The sequence below is a fragment of the Hevea brasiliensis genome, chromosome 9 (genome assembly GCF_030052815.1).
Source record: "Hevea brasiliensis isolate MT/VB/25A 57/8 chromosome 9, ASM3005281v1, whole genome shotgun sequence".
NCBI classification, from domain to species: Eukaryota; Viridiplantae; Streptophyta; class Magnoliopsida; order Malpighiales; family Euphorbiaceae; genus Hevea; species Hevea brasiliensis.
The window spans coordinates 15,046,618-15,059,941 of NC_079501.1; the positions used below are offsets into that span (position 1 = coordinate 15,046,618).

A 13,324-nucleotide genomic window follows, 5' to 3' on the forward strand; every position below is an offset into this window, starting at 1 on the left:
GTTCTAATTTTTAATAAAAACATATCTTTATCTGAATGTATTAAATACATATAATTCCTAAATTAAAAAAAAAAAAATTAAACTTACACAGCCTACCTGTGACTTTGACGACGGAGCCTAGCCACCTAACAACGATTACTAGTAGTAGACTAGTCCACCCACCCTGAAAACGATGGATGACCATTAATCCATTGCCTAGGACTAATACAAAAGGGGACCTAGTAAAGTTCAACGATGTGCCATGCGCACCTTGTTTGAACTATAGGATTAGTCCCATCTGTCGGTTCATGCGCACCAAACACAAATAATTTTTCCCTTTTTAGAAACTATATAAAAAATATCAGATTGAAGTACGTAAATGGTCAAATGGGTCTGTTTAGCATTTTGTTTAAATAACCAGTTCAGTGCAGAATACATTGTTATGGCATTTAAAATCCAAGAAACCACAACAATCCACATCCAGTAATTCCATATGTGTGACAAGATCTCCAAGCTTGGAACAAAAAAGGCACTTCTTTTGTTTCTGAATGAATTTTAAGGAATAATTATTAGTTTATCAAACAAGTTTTTCTTTTGCACCTATACAATGAGCTGTCAGAAAGGAAATTTGGAAATAAACATCTCAGCAGAAAAGGGCTTCATGGCAATTCGTCCACAAAGCGTAACTGAAAGCTGCCAAGATGTTGTCCTCTCCATGGTTATCGCATATCATTCTCATGTGATTTTTCTTTACAATATTTGAGAGGTTGCATGAAAAGATAAGAAGGGTCGTGATACAAAAAGAATACATACTATGATGTCACCTCTGCTTTGAATCTCCTAGCAAGCACCCAACACTGCTGTGGCTCGGTAGCATTTGCAGACAGTTCTGCAACAAAAGAATTCTCTAGGTAGTCCCTGCTCGTGTTATGAAAATGAGAATCTTGAGAAAAGTGAGAGCGTGGATCCAGAAGTATCACTTGCTGGACTTGGTGGAACATCACCATATGTGCGGTATGCTTGTTGACATTTCAGCACCTGATTTCATAATAAAATAATACGTAAGACAGCAAAGTTAGGTAAATTGTAGTGGCAGATACTTGGAAACAAATAAAAGCTTGAGAAGTCAGTACTTGGAACTGAAATGTGGCATATGATACTAATATGATTGTGAACCCTCAATGGCACATGCCATAAGAGCAATGAACTTGGAACGGTCATCAAATGGCCATTGTAGTTTTGTACATCTGGCTACACATGCTTCCTAATACCTCAGCACACACAAAGATCTCAAAGGCAGGCAAATTCTGATTCTATTTATGGTAATTCCTATATGCAAATCCCATCGCTCATTTACGGAAATACACAAAAACTACTAGGTTTCCACAAGAATTTCACCTCTTCAGGACTGAATTGCAGAAGCATTGCGATCACAGGCAATAGTGCCTCCACTTCACCTTTTCAGAGAAAATTCAACAGGGTAATCAAAAACGTCAGAATTGAAACATCCCTTATACCTCAATACTTCAATCAATGAGAGGAAAGGGAGGAAAAAAAAAATCTGCTTTTGTGATTGATTTGCAACATGAGTACCTGTTTCAAGCAGTTTCAGTATCACATTTTTCAGATATGTCATATCTACACCCTCCCTTTTCTGTGTTCTTTCCACGTTGCGTAGCTCAGCCTTCAACATGGCTTCCTGTATTCATCACATTGAATTCTTGTCATCTTCACATAAAAGGAACTAGTTGCAAAAATAGATTTAAAAAAAAAGGATAAATCATTGTTGACTTTAGCTTGCTAACTTGGTATTTTTTATCCACCACATCTACTCCCTTTTAACCAAACAATCCAGCAGATATTCAAAATAGTTTCATTCCCTATTATTGCAGGCTGGTTTCTTTCATCATTTAAGCTTTATCTACAGCCATATTCATCTATCTCAACATTATCACTTCAACTGTTCTGATTTCACAAAGGGATTTCTTGACAACAGTATGGCTCCACCTGGATCAACTTAAGGAATAGAAGACAAGGATAATGGAAATCACCAGGGATCAGAGCATTCATACCTGTTGGCTGTGAAGACGATTTTCCCGTTCAAGTTCCTCAATTTCCTCCTAAATCAAAACAATTATCAGAAAATATACTCCATGAAAGTAAGAAACAAGAATCTAAATTCTGTAGATATACTTGAAGTGCCAAAATATGCCGCTGTGATTGTGCCAGTTCCTCCTCTCTCTGCGCTTGTTGCCTTGCCAAGAGCTGACATATAAACAAAGTTTATCACAAAGCTATTATTTGGTGCCTGTTTAACTTTCCTAGTTCAAGCCATAGTCTGAAACAACCATTAAAGAACTGCTCGCATGTATGCATTGAACAATAATGTATGCACATTATTACAATGAATTAATAATATCGTTTGCTTATTATTAAGTCCACCACTGCAAGCTGTGGCTAATACTTTTCACGTCAATTTTCATTGCAATTTCTTTAACTATGAAAACACATGCGTGTCAATCTTTTCATATATCAGAAAATACATATTTGATATTACTCTTATGCATCAAGAAAAGTTAAATTTTTTTGAATAAAAATAGCCATCAAGAATTATTTGGACAAGTCTCAAATGAAAAATAGAGCATCGGATTTCACTTTGGAGAAATATATCAAGTGTTGGTGGCAACATATTGCTAGACTTGAAGTCTGGAATTATGACGAAAATACACAAAAAATCCACTGAATGTAGTTAGACCAGCATGTGTTACAACTATATAAAACCCAAGCTTCAGACATGGTTGAAATAAGCTCTTGATTTGTAGCTTTCAGTAAAATTTTACTGTTTGGTGGTTTTAGGTATCTTGAAATTGATACCACCCAGGAAGATTATATCATATGATAATTTTGAGGAGAGAGAATGCTTTACCAGAATTTGCTGTTCTGCAGCAGAGGCAATTAAATTTGGTGCATCCTGTTTTTTCATGGCTGATAATACCATTTCAAATAAAGAATAAGCTATAACCACATTTGACAACCAATAATGGACATTGACAAAAAGTAAAGGACATGTCTCATAGTCATACCTGTGATATTATTTTCATTTTGATTATCCTGTGACAAGTGAGACCAAGGATTATGATGATGCAAAACTATTTCATGAGAAAATTTTAAATACCAGGCTTAGCTTTAGCCAATTAGGGGGAAAAAAAAGAATAGAAGAAAAGCATACTTGAGGCCTTGATTCCAGAGAGGAGCGAAGATTCTTATTATCATCAACAAGTTTAGAGATTTCTTTATCTTTCTCCCCAATCATTCTATCAGCAAGGCCACAAAATGAGTCATGCTCTTCCTGCATGTTAAGAATCCAATTAATTCATAAAGAAGTAGAATTAATTGCTTTATGTAAGACAAAAAAATTAAAAGGAAAAATAGGAAGATACCTTCAGTTTTTTATACCGTAGTTTGAACTCTTCTAATTCCTTTCGTATATCTTGCCCAGAAGTTGCTTCCTTTTCTGCCTTCAATGCCTCAAATCTCACTGCAAAATTTGTCACCAACTCTAAACTTGATTCAAATCTCAATCAATAAATAATTTCGGGGGAAAGGGAGCAGAAAGGAAGAAAATAGTAAGAAATATGACCAAATTAAGCACAGATGTATTACATTGCCACGAGTCTTCCAAATTTTTAAGGTTTGTTTCCCATGCTTCTTTCTCTAATTGGTAGCGAGCATTTGCAGAATCTAGTTTCATTTCTACACTCTTGATCTGACGCTTGGAATCGCTAAGAGCTGCATCTCTGAAATAGTAGTAAATTTTAAAGTTTAAGATAGATGCTTTGTACTAAAAATTTTTGACATCTGAGAGTAAAAGCACTGTTGGAAGACAGTATTCTATAAGATAATAACACTAAGACAGCATTGCCAACAAGAGAAATAAAAACTATTAAAACACAAACATTAATGACAGCATTGTAAAATGAGACTGAATCAATTCAACAATACAATTTAAACAACATGACACACACACACACACACACACACACACACACACACACACACACAAAGAAAGAGCAAGGATAATAAAAACAAGAATTAATGACCAAAAAAAGATGCAAACCTTTGGTGAAATTTGTAATTATGGCCACTCCTTTTAATTTCTTCCATTCCTTTTACTTTGGTGGTAATTTTAGCCAAGTTTGGAAGAGCATAGGCTAAATTTTTACATTTTCTTCCCCTCTTTAGGAATAACTCAGCAGTACCACCCATCCAGAATTCTTTCATTATCCTCAAAAGCAACCACTATAAACCAATGGAAGCTTAAATCAATGCCCACAGATCCACAGCAACTTCACAGAGAACAAGCAAAAGGCTGCCATTTGCTACTCCTTTTTACAAATTAACACACTGTCCAAGGAGAAACCTCTCTTCCATATTATCCATAGTAAAAATGGAATCAAATACTCCGAGAAAAGAAAACCACCTATCAATAGGCTCCCTTGTCTTCCATTTTCTAAACTTCCTTACAAAAGAAAGTTCCGCCCGTATCCTTTTTATTTTTACTAACAGGGCAAAAGCCCCAAAAGCTAAATCATACACATGCAAGGAAAAGCAACACCTACTAAATCACAGACCAACACCTGTGCAGCCCTAGAAGCCAGAGCATTGACAACATGCATCTCCAGCAGTGAAGAAGAATCAAAGTTTGTATGCCAGTCAGCTAGAGCTGCACCCTCAAGATACAAATGTTGCACTATGACAGACCAATCCTTTTCCAAAAGAATTTTTATGGCACAAAAAAAACTTGGTAGCATTCACCAACTGCCCATGAACAGGTGGACTTCACTGTCCACATCAATGATTACATACATATATCTTATTTGTTGCAATATTAGACATACACACAGAGGGAGAGACAGAAAGACAGACATTCGCAGAGAGAGTGATTTGAATAAAGATAGGCCATCACAAAAATTTTGAGCAATTGAGTTACCTCTCAGCAAGTTCTTTGTCATGATTAGCCAATGCATCCTGAAGATGCCGGAGAGCCTTATCTCTTTCTGAAGATACCAATGAAACTTCTCTTTCAGCCTCCTATAGAATGGAAGAAGCGTCATCAGCAAAGAAAATTTATACATTAGCTCACTCTTACAACAAATTAAAGGCAATATAATATGGACATGTACATTTATGGCTTCCTCCAAAGCTTTAAGCTGTTCAGAGTCCCTAGCTGCAGCCAGCTCAGCATCCTTTCTCTGGAGTAGTGCATGAGCACGAACTTTATATGAGGAAAATTCACTTTCAAGGTGGTTGATCTGCAACACATGAATTGATAGAGGAATATATCAAAGCAGGATCAGACAAAACTTAAATCAATACCACTTCCTATTGAGAAAACATTGATATTGCAATGTAATTTGTCATTGTCACTGACGCAGGAGTTTCCATGCTGGCTAATGTCATTAATCACTAAGGATTTGCTGCCGACATTTAATTGAGTGGATGGAGATAAAAGGTTTATCTAAGAAATTTCTAAATCAATTCCAAAAAGTAAATGAGGATTATCAGAATTCCAATAAACGTTCATCAATGCACACTTCCAATTCAGCAGAATAACTTCTCAAAACAAAAATCAGCAGAAGCTAAATTACCATCTCTATTTTGAAATGTGCCAAATCAAACTACAATAAATTGTACTTTTACAGAAAAAACCATACCATGTTTGCTAACCATAAATTAGCTTCAGCCATGAGTGACAAAGTCTTATGTTCGATGTATCCCAGTTCCTAATGATTTATAGTGCTCTTCGTTAATGTTTTAGTTTACTGCTTAGAGCATCATTGTCAACAAAGATATGAAAATTGTACTCAAAGTCTCTGGCTCAAATGGTTGATAGTTTAGTTCCTTTTTGGATATGTAGGTTTAAGATAAAAGGGCAAATTTGTCCTCAGCATGAGCTCTTCTACACAGCAATTAACACAGCATTTGAAGGGACAGTCTTTTCATATTTGGAAAGAATTAAAGACACACCCTCTCTGCAAAGTCAGCCATTGTAAAATTCCTCACTCTCACCAACATGGAATCAAGGAAAAACAATGTAATACCTCCTCTTTGGCAGCCAACAGTTCGCTGTCCTTCTTGTTTAGCATCTGGTTTTGTACAGATACTTCTAATTCCAGCTGACCTGCCCAACAGTGAAAGCACAAAAGCAAAATTAATCAGCATAAAAGTGAATGAAAGTTAACTACAGAATGCACACATACTTCTCATTTTAGCTGCCTCAATTTCAGAACGTATGCAGTTGCTCTCAGCAATTTCAAGTTTCATTTTGAGTGCCTGGGAGGCAGCTTCCCAGCTCTCTTTTTCCTTCTCCTGAAAGCAAAACACACTATGGGAATAAAACCCAAAATATATGTAGATACACTAGCTAAGCACAAAATAATACACATGGCAACAAATTGTCCTTTATATTCTGAAGGAATAACAAAAAAGAAAAGCATAAAAGTGAATTTGAGAAGAAGTAACGGATGATATTTTCAAAAAGAAAAGAATTATTTATTGATTGTTAGCCATCATTCCTTCCAACGAAGATTTTATTTTCTTCTAGATAAGTATTGTTATTATCAGGATTTGGGCCTGGGGCATCTCCATGTTGCAGTAGGTGGTCAATTAAGATTAATGGTGCCTGGCTAATATCCTCAGTTCTCACCATGATGCCAAGCTCCAATGATGATTTAAGCTAGTCAATTTGAAAGCATAATCTCATAGATGCATCAGAGCAATACAAGAAAAAATACAGAATGGCAATCAAACAACTCACAGTTAAGTAACCAAGACTAGGGAAAACTTTTGACAATTCACAACATAAAGCCCGTTATTTACTAGAGCATGAAACATTTTGTGGAACCTATTACTCCATGAAGGTATTCAATTATTCAGTCTAAATATTTAACTCATACATGCTCCTGTTTTTGGTGAGCAAGCTCTCCTTTTACACTTTCCAAAGCAGCTCTAAGCCGAGCTGCTTCACCACTTGAAGCAGCATCCATCTCCGCAATTCTAGATTCTTTGTCTGCAATCAGCACCTGCAAAAAGATTGCATCCTCAGTTGAACTCATCTCTTGGAAATTTTCTCAAGAATCAAGCAGAATGTAGCTAAAAGTAGTGCCCCTTATGCACTTTAAAGTTAGGATGTTATCTTTAAATAGTTATTGTGTGCCACATTTTAAGTATGACATTTGTAAATTTAAAAAAAAAAAAAAATAAGAGAAAGACAAATGTAAACTCTGCTTCAAATCCTGGAAATGGAGTTCATCATGGCATGATGAGTCTCACCTGCAGTGAAGATATAGTTTCAGTAGCTTTAACCCTATCAGCTAAAGCATCAGCGAGTTGGCCTTCCAAATTCTCTATATTCTAGGAAACAGAAACAAACTTCAGGCACTCATTCTTGCAAACTAGAACAGCAAGGATAACCAATCTTGATATTTGAAAAAGAGCATGCCTCTAAAACAAATTACCTTCTGATGTTTAGCAGAGAGCTCAGCTATTGAAGCTTGCCTTTTCTCTTCAGCAGATTGTAATAAACTTCTCATGTCTTCCAACATCTAAAAGTAAAGCAAGTTAATATACAAGATAGGAAACAAACAAAAGAATATTAATTCTCCACACAAGCAAACAGGGGGGAAAAAAAAAGAGTACTATATCATCGGACAATTTAACAGAAAATAGAAAAAATAATTTGTTTGTAGCTTGAATGAAATAGGTTTGAAACTGAAGTAAAAAAGATATACCAAAATTGAGTACATCCATTAACAGTACAAGATGCAATAAGTATATCACAAGCATAGCAGACACACATGCACATATAGAGAGGAAGGGAGACAGAGAGAGCAATGAAAAAGTAAACTTCAAGGGAGAACATATCATTCAGCACCTGATCTTTCTCCAAAAGTGTCTGTTGTAATGCCTCAAGAGCATTCTCTTTGGGTTGAAATGATTGGCGCAACTCCTCAATATTGTCACGGAGTCTGGATAACAGTGACATCGTTACTATTTGGAGAATGAAATGGAAAAAAATACTACGCATGGAAATTCCATTTAATTATAGAAATGTGTTCCAGTATCAGCCCATCAAATGATGTGAAAAGCTTATAATGCATGTGAAAAGTTACAAAAGTTTGGCTTATCATGTGAATGTACTCATATAATGATGCAGTGCATAACAAATTTCGATCAAGCGATAACAAGATTGCCAGCAATAGTTGTTGCCACAGCTGTTCATACTCTGTCTATATACATATATATTAAAAGGAAACTTGATTGCAAATGAACATGCATATACACTGCCATTTTGCACCAAAGAGTAAGGAGAAGAATTTAGATCTCTCTCTCTCTCTCTCTCTCTCTCTCTCTCTCACATACACACACACACACACACACACACACACACACACACACACACACATTTTTGCTTGGTTTTCAGACAAGATCAAACCAATAAGACCTCAACAAAGCCTCAATCCCAACTACCTAGAGAAGGGAGAAAAAACCACAGTTGCACGTGCTCAGAAACAAAAAGAGAGTGAAAGTTTGATTCTCTCAGTGAAAGACTTAACATAAAATTTAATGGAGACACATATCAATAATGCAAAATGAAATGATAAATAACAAGAATTTTTAATGCAAAATCAAATTATAAATAATAAAGAATTTTTTCCAACAAATTTATCTAGAAGCAGAGACTCACCACCTTGCAATCAAGTACAGGCACACCATTCTGATATTTGTGAACAAGTTGACCTTAATTTAAAGTTTTTCTTCTTCTTTTCAAGGAAGGTGGGTGGGGATCTAGGAAAAGGAATGATTAATTCAACATGTAGAAATTGGATATCTTACTTATTGTTTGCACTTCGTAATTGTTGCCTCTCAGCATCCATTGCTTTCAATGCATCATTTGCTTGTTGCCTCGTGCGCTCTAGCTCTTGTTGCAGTGTTGACTGTTGTGATGATGCTCGCTCAGCAGTTTCATTTATCTCGCGAAAGCGGGCTTCAAGATCATCCTTTTCCTGAAATGAAAATTTCCAAACAATATTTGAACTCAGTTTCTGCACATCTGCATATGCTTATATCATTTTTTTAAGTAGAGATGCAACCATTAGCCTCCCCCAAAATAATAATAATAATAATAATAATAACAATATTGTTAATATAGTTTCCCCTTATTAAAGTTGTCTACTAATCCCTTAACACTAAGGCAGTGAATTGAATCAGTTTTAAACCACAAAGGTGTATCCCTTATCGTTAGTCTTGATAGCACAACCTTCTGTTTGGCTTTATTTAGTTACAGGGAGAGATTTTCCAGGGAAAAGAAGGGAAGGATATGGAGGGAGTTAAGGCCATCCCTAACTGTAAAAGTAATATATTCATAGAAGTTTTTTCCATGGGCTTTCTGATCAAGAAACAAACAAGGTATGCCCCTGAGCAAAATAAAAAATTTCATAAGAACAAAGAAACTCTAAAGAAGCATTTTCCATTGAATTTAATAAAACCTCTGCCATTCATTTTTCTTTTTCATTTATTTTTATCCACAAAATCAAACCCCAGGAGCTACACCAGTTTGCTAACAGTGTTTCAGAACTGTTCATGACTGAATATGGTACCAGTCACAATCTTATTAACATCCACACATATGAAAAATGTATAAATAGCAAACAACTGATGTAAAAGTCCAACATTCAATGCTAATTCAACCAAATCTTGACATTTTGATATGGAAAAATAACAGTGCATATCCTTCTTTTCTTCTCCCTCCATCAATAATAATTTAGAACACAAAGTAATATCACAAAAAAATTGTGCAACAAAAAAAAGAACCAGGGACAGAATTACCTTCTGAACTTCTTGAATACGTTGTTTTGCTCTTTTATGAAGCCTTTGAAATTTGGAATCAAGTTCAGAGTACTTCTCTTCACGTTCTTTTATTTCTTGATCTAACTTCTGTTGAGCTACCCAAAGAAACCATGCCATGTAACATGTATTCAGAATTTTGACACAATAATGAATAAAAGGATAGTGCAATGATTCCTCAAACTATGTTAATGTGAACACTAAAGGCCTGTTTGGCATTACTGTTAAAACTGCTGTTGAAAAAATCATTTTTTTAAATATACTAGTTAGAAAGTATTAAAAAATAATTAAAAATTGAATTTGATAAGTTTTAACCATAAGAAAATTAAAATAACAAAACAGTTTTTTCCAAACTGTTTTTTTCAACGGCATCTAAAATAGTACTTTTATTCAGAAAAGCAATTTCAGCATTTAAAACTCAATGCCAAACAGGATGTAAGCAATTACAAAAACTCTCTTTTTTTCTTTTTTTTTTTCTTCTCTTTTAAGATATTCTCAAGGAAAATCTAAACCTCTTGTCCACATACATAAATATTCTTTTCTCCAAAATTAAAAGTTGTATCTATAGAGAATCATAACAAGACCTCTCTGAAACTCAGTATTAAACTTCAAATAAACAGACAACATCCGACCTTCAGCAAGCTTTGCTGAGAGCTCTTGGGCCTTTGCATCTGCTTCAGAGTGTGCCTCACGAAGATGCTTCAAAGCCTCCTCTGCTGCAACTCGTGTTTGTTTTTCTTCGTGAAGTTCTCTACTCAAAGATTCAATTCTTTTATGGAGTTCCTCCATATCAGCAGATTCCCCAGTTTTTTTACCACTTGCTTTTGTCCTTTGTTGAGATTCATCATCTGCTGACTGAAGATTTTTCAAAGCCTCAAATTGAGACTTCAAGAACTCATTCTGAAACTTTAGCTCAATAACCATTTGTACAAGCTGCTCATGAGCAGTCTCTGTCAACGGACTGTCATCATGCAATCCATTTTCTTTGGCGAGATTCCCATTCCTTCCATGGTGGGTGCCAGAAAACTGTTTCTCAGGATTTACGGTATAACCTTCAACGTGAATTTCCGGCACTTCATCAACATTGCCTTCCTCCATTGACATTGCTGTAATCTTTGGGAATCACACAGCTTCTCAACTTTTGAACTCTTACCTGACAAAAATATTTGAAGGAGCTAAACAAAGGAACATAACACAGCAACAAGACTTGCATATTTCACTGCATGGTTTAGTAATGCCTAAGGAAGCCAAGCAAAACCAAAACCAAACCAAAATAGACAAAGTAGAAATAAAATTTGTAGAAACCTCAATGAGGTGGAGCGAAGTAGCATTAAAAGATTTATATTTCTGGATATTGGTGCAGAATTGGTTTCAAACAAAACTGAATGATGAAAAAAGACAATCGACCCATCTAATTTGGGAATAAGGCTTAGTTATTTATGATGTTGTACATAGAGGAGATTTATCGCAATCCAGACACATGCAATTCCTGAACTTTCTCCAAATCAGAAGCTAACTAACTGCGTAACTTCAGATACACACTGGTTATCTCTGTAGCTGAATTAGGCAAATTGAAGTCACGTCTTCCATTTTTCGTAAAATTTAAATAGAATTGAAATTGAAGAGCAGCCAAATGATAATTCATCACATCCAAAAAATTTCAACAGCTAAATAACAGATCACATCCCAACTCATTCAAAACTAATCACAACGATACAGCAATCCATCGATTTCAAGAGGAAGCGCAGTGAATGTACCTTTGCTATTACCTTCGAAGGAGATCTAAAACGTTAAATCCCTAATCTTGATTCAGTTTGAATTAGGGAATTCAACTGGGGTCATGACAGGAAATAGATGACGATTGGATCCGACGCTGCCAACCTTGCGCGCGAGGGCCAAATAGAAAACGTTGCCGTTTCCACACGCCCTCGCCCCTCTTGTTTGCTGAACAAGAGCGCATGGACGCTTCCGTTGCCTTCTAAAGTCCTTCGAGCTTCGAATATTGAATTTCCAAGGGTATTAGTGATTGAATAAACCTTTATTTTTTTCATTTCACATGTTAAAAACCAAAAAATAGAGGTAAATAGTACGATAAAGATTTTATTTTATTTTATTGATAAAATAATCTTTCCATTAAATTTTTTATATACATTACAAAGAAAATTATATTTAAATAAGTACATATTTTATATTTAATAATTAATAATTTAATATGTCGTCCAAGATGAAGCGCAGCTTCTACCTACAATGGGTACCAAAAGTATTAATCACCTTGCATGTAAGGGACGGTGGATGCCTTCCTGATTTGGGCTAGACTCAAAGACATGTTTATAGACAAGATTCGCTAGAACATGTAACAAAGAAATATGTCAACTCCAAAAACCTGCAAAATAACAATATAAGTATTACAAGGAGAAAAAAAAAAAGAAAAAAAAAAGGAACTGCAGTATAAATATTCTAAAAACAAAGAAAAGGAACTACAATATATATATATATTTTTTTTAATCGAAAGCTAGAGATTCATTGATAAGTAAGATAAATATATTAGAAGTTGATGGCCAAAAGATAGCGATAAAGCTAAACCCGGTCCCAATTACAAAAGGCCCAGCCCATTAATAGGAGCCCTAGCTTCACTAAAGCCGAACACCTACTTGGAAGAAAAGAAGCAGCTCCACCAAACGCTTGGGGAAACTGCCGCCAATTGCCATAATCATTGGGTGAAAAGACAAGTCGTACTGAAGCTCCAATAGGAATTAAACTCGGCCTTATGCTTGATAAAAAGCACCCCAACTATAGCATCCCGAGGAACAGCTGGGAGTAAAGGATCACATGTATCTTGCCTCATCAGCTTGTGTAGGCCAAAACAGAGCACCAAAAGGCAGAGAGGAAAGCAAATCCTTCACTAGGGGAATCGAGAGGAACACCGCAAGAGATCCAAATATTCCAAGCCAAAAAGGTTAGAGAACGATCACACTAGTAGAAAGAAAGCACATGCAGCATCTGCCATGGATACCAATGAAAGCCAAATGAAGCATGAGAGTGGTACTCTGGCCAAATTCCTCATATGGCTAATTATTAGGTACACCAAGAGCAATTCCTCCTCTCGTATAGGCTTTAAGAAATTGAGAGTCACAGGATGTCTCTGAGACACTTCTCTCTCACAAAGATACAGAATCACAGCTAAACACACACGAAAAGTTTAAAAAAAACTCCTTTTTATAAAGCCATCATACTACACAACCCGCACAAAGGTGAGAGAGAGAAATCCACATTTGGTAGGAAGGGAAGACTATCCTTGTCCACAGGGATAGCGACAACTGCTAAAACGACAAAAGGAAAAAAAAAAAAAAAAGAAAAACGATCCTCCGGGAGAAAAGCAAAAAATCAGGGAAAAGAGGCTTAAAAGAACTACATTATAAATGCACATGAAGATTAGTCA

General features: G+C 35.6%; 1 protein-coding gene across 2 annotated transcripts; it reads right to left on the reverse strand.

Moving 5' to 3' along the window:
* Nucleotides 1-494: 494 nt before the first annotated feature.
* On the reverse strand, nt 495-11,878 carry LOC110638717 (protein GRIP). 2 transcript variants are annotated; one of them, XM_021789359.2, is made up of 22 exons: nt 11,655-11,878; nt 10,518-11,038; nt 9,868-9,983; nt 8,875-9,044; nt 7,913-8,006; nt 7,497-7,583; nt 7,312-7,392; nt 6,936-7,061; nt 6,240-6,348; nt 6,081-6,160; nt 5,163-5,291; nt 4,970-5,070; nt 3,643-3,776; nt 3,420-3,517; nt 3,209-3,328; nt 3,063-3,090; nt 2,906-2,964; nt 2,173-2,244; nt 2,052-2,099; nt 1,573-1,678; nt 1,378-1,436; nt 495-1,017 (listed from the first exon to the last, which is right to left on the reverse strand). In XM_021789359.2, exons 2-22 carry the CDS (start codon nt 10,987-10,989, stop codon nt 907-909), a joined length of 2,400 nt encoding a protein of 799 aa, XP_021645051.2. In that variant the 5' UTR covers nt 10,990-11,038; nt 11,655-11,878; the 3' UTR covers nt 495-906. The 2 variants fall into 2 exon arrangements, with proteins under 2 accessions (XP_021645051.2, XP_021645050.2); XM_021789358.2 differs by having other exon boundaries at nt 11,643-11,878.
* Nucleotides 11,879-13,324: the final 1,446 nt, after the last annotated feature.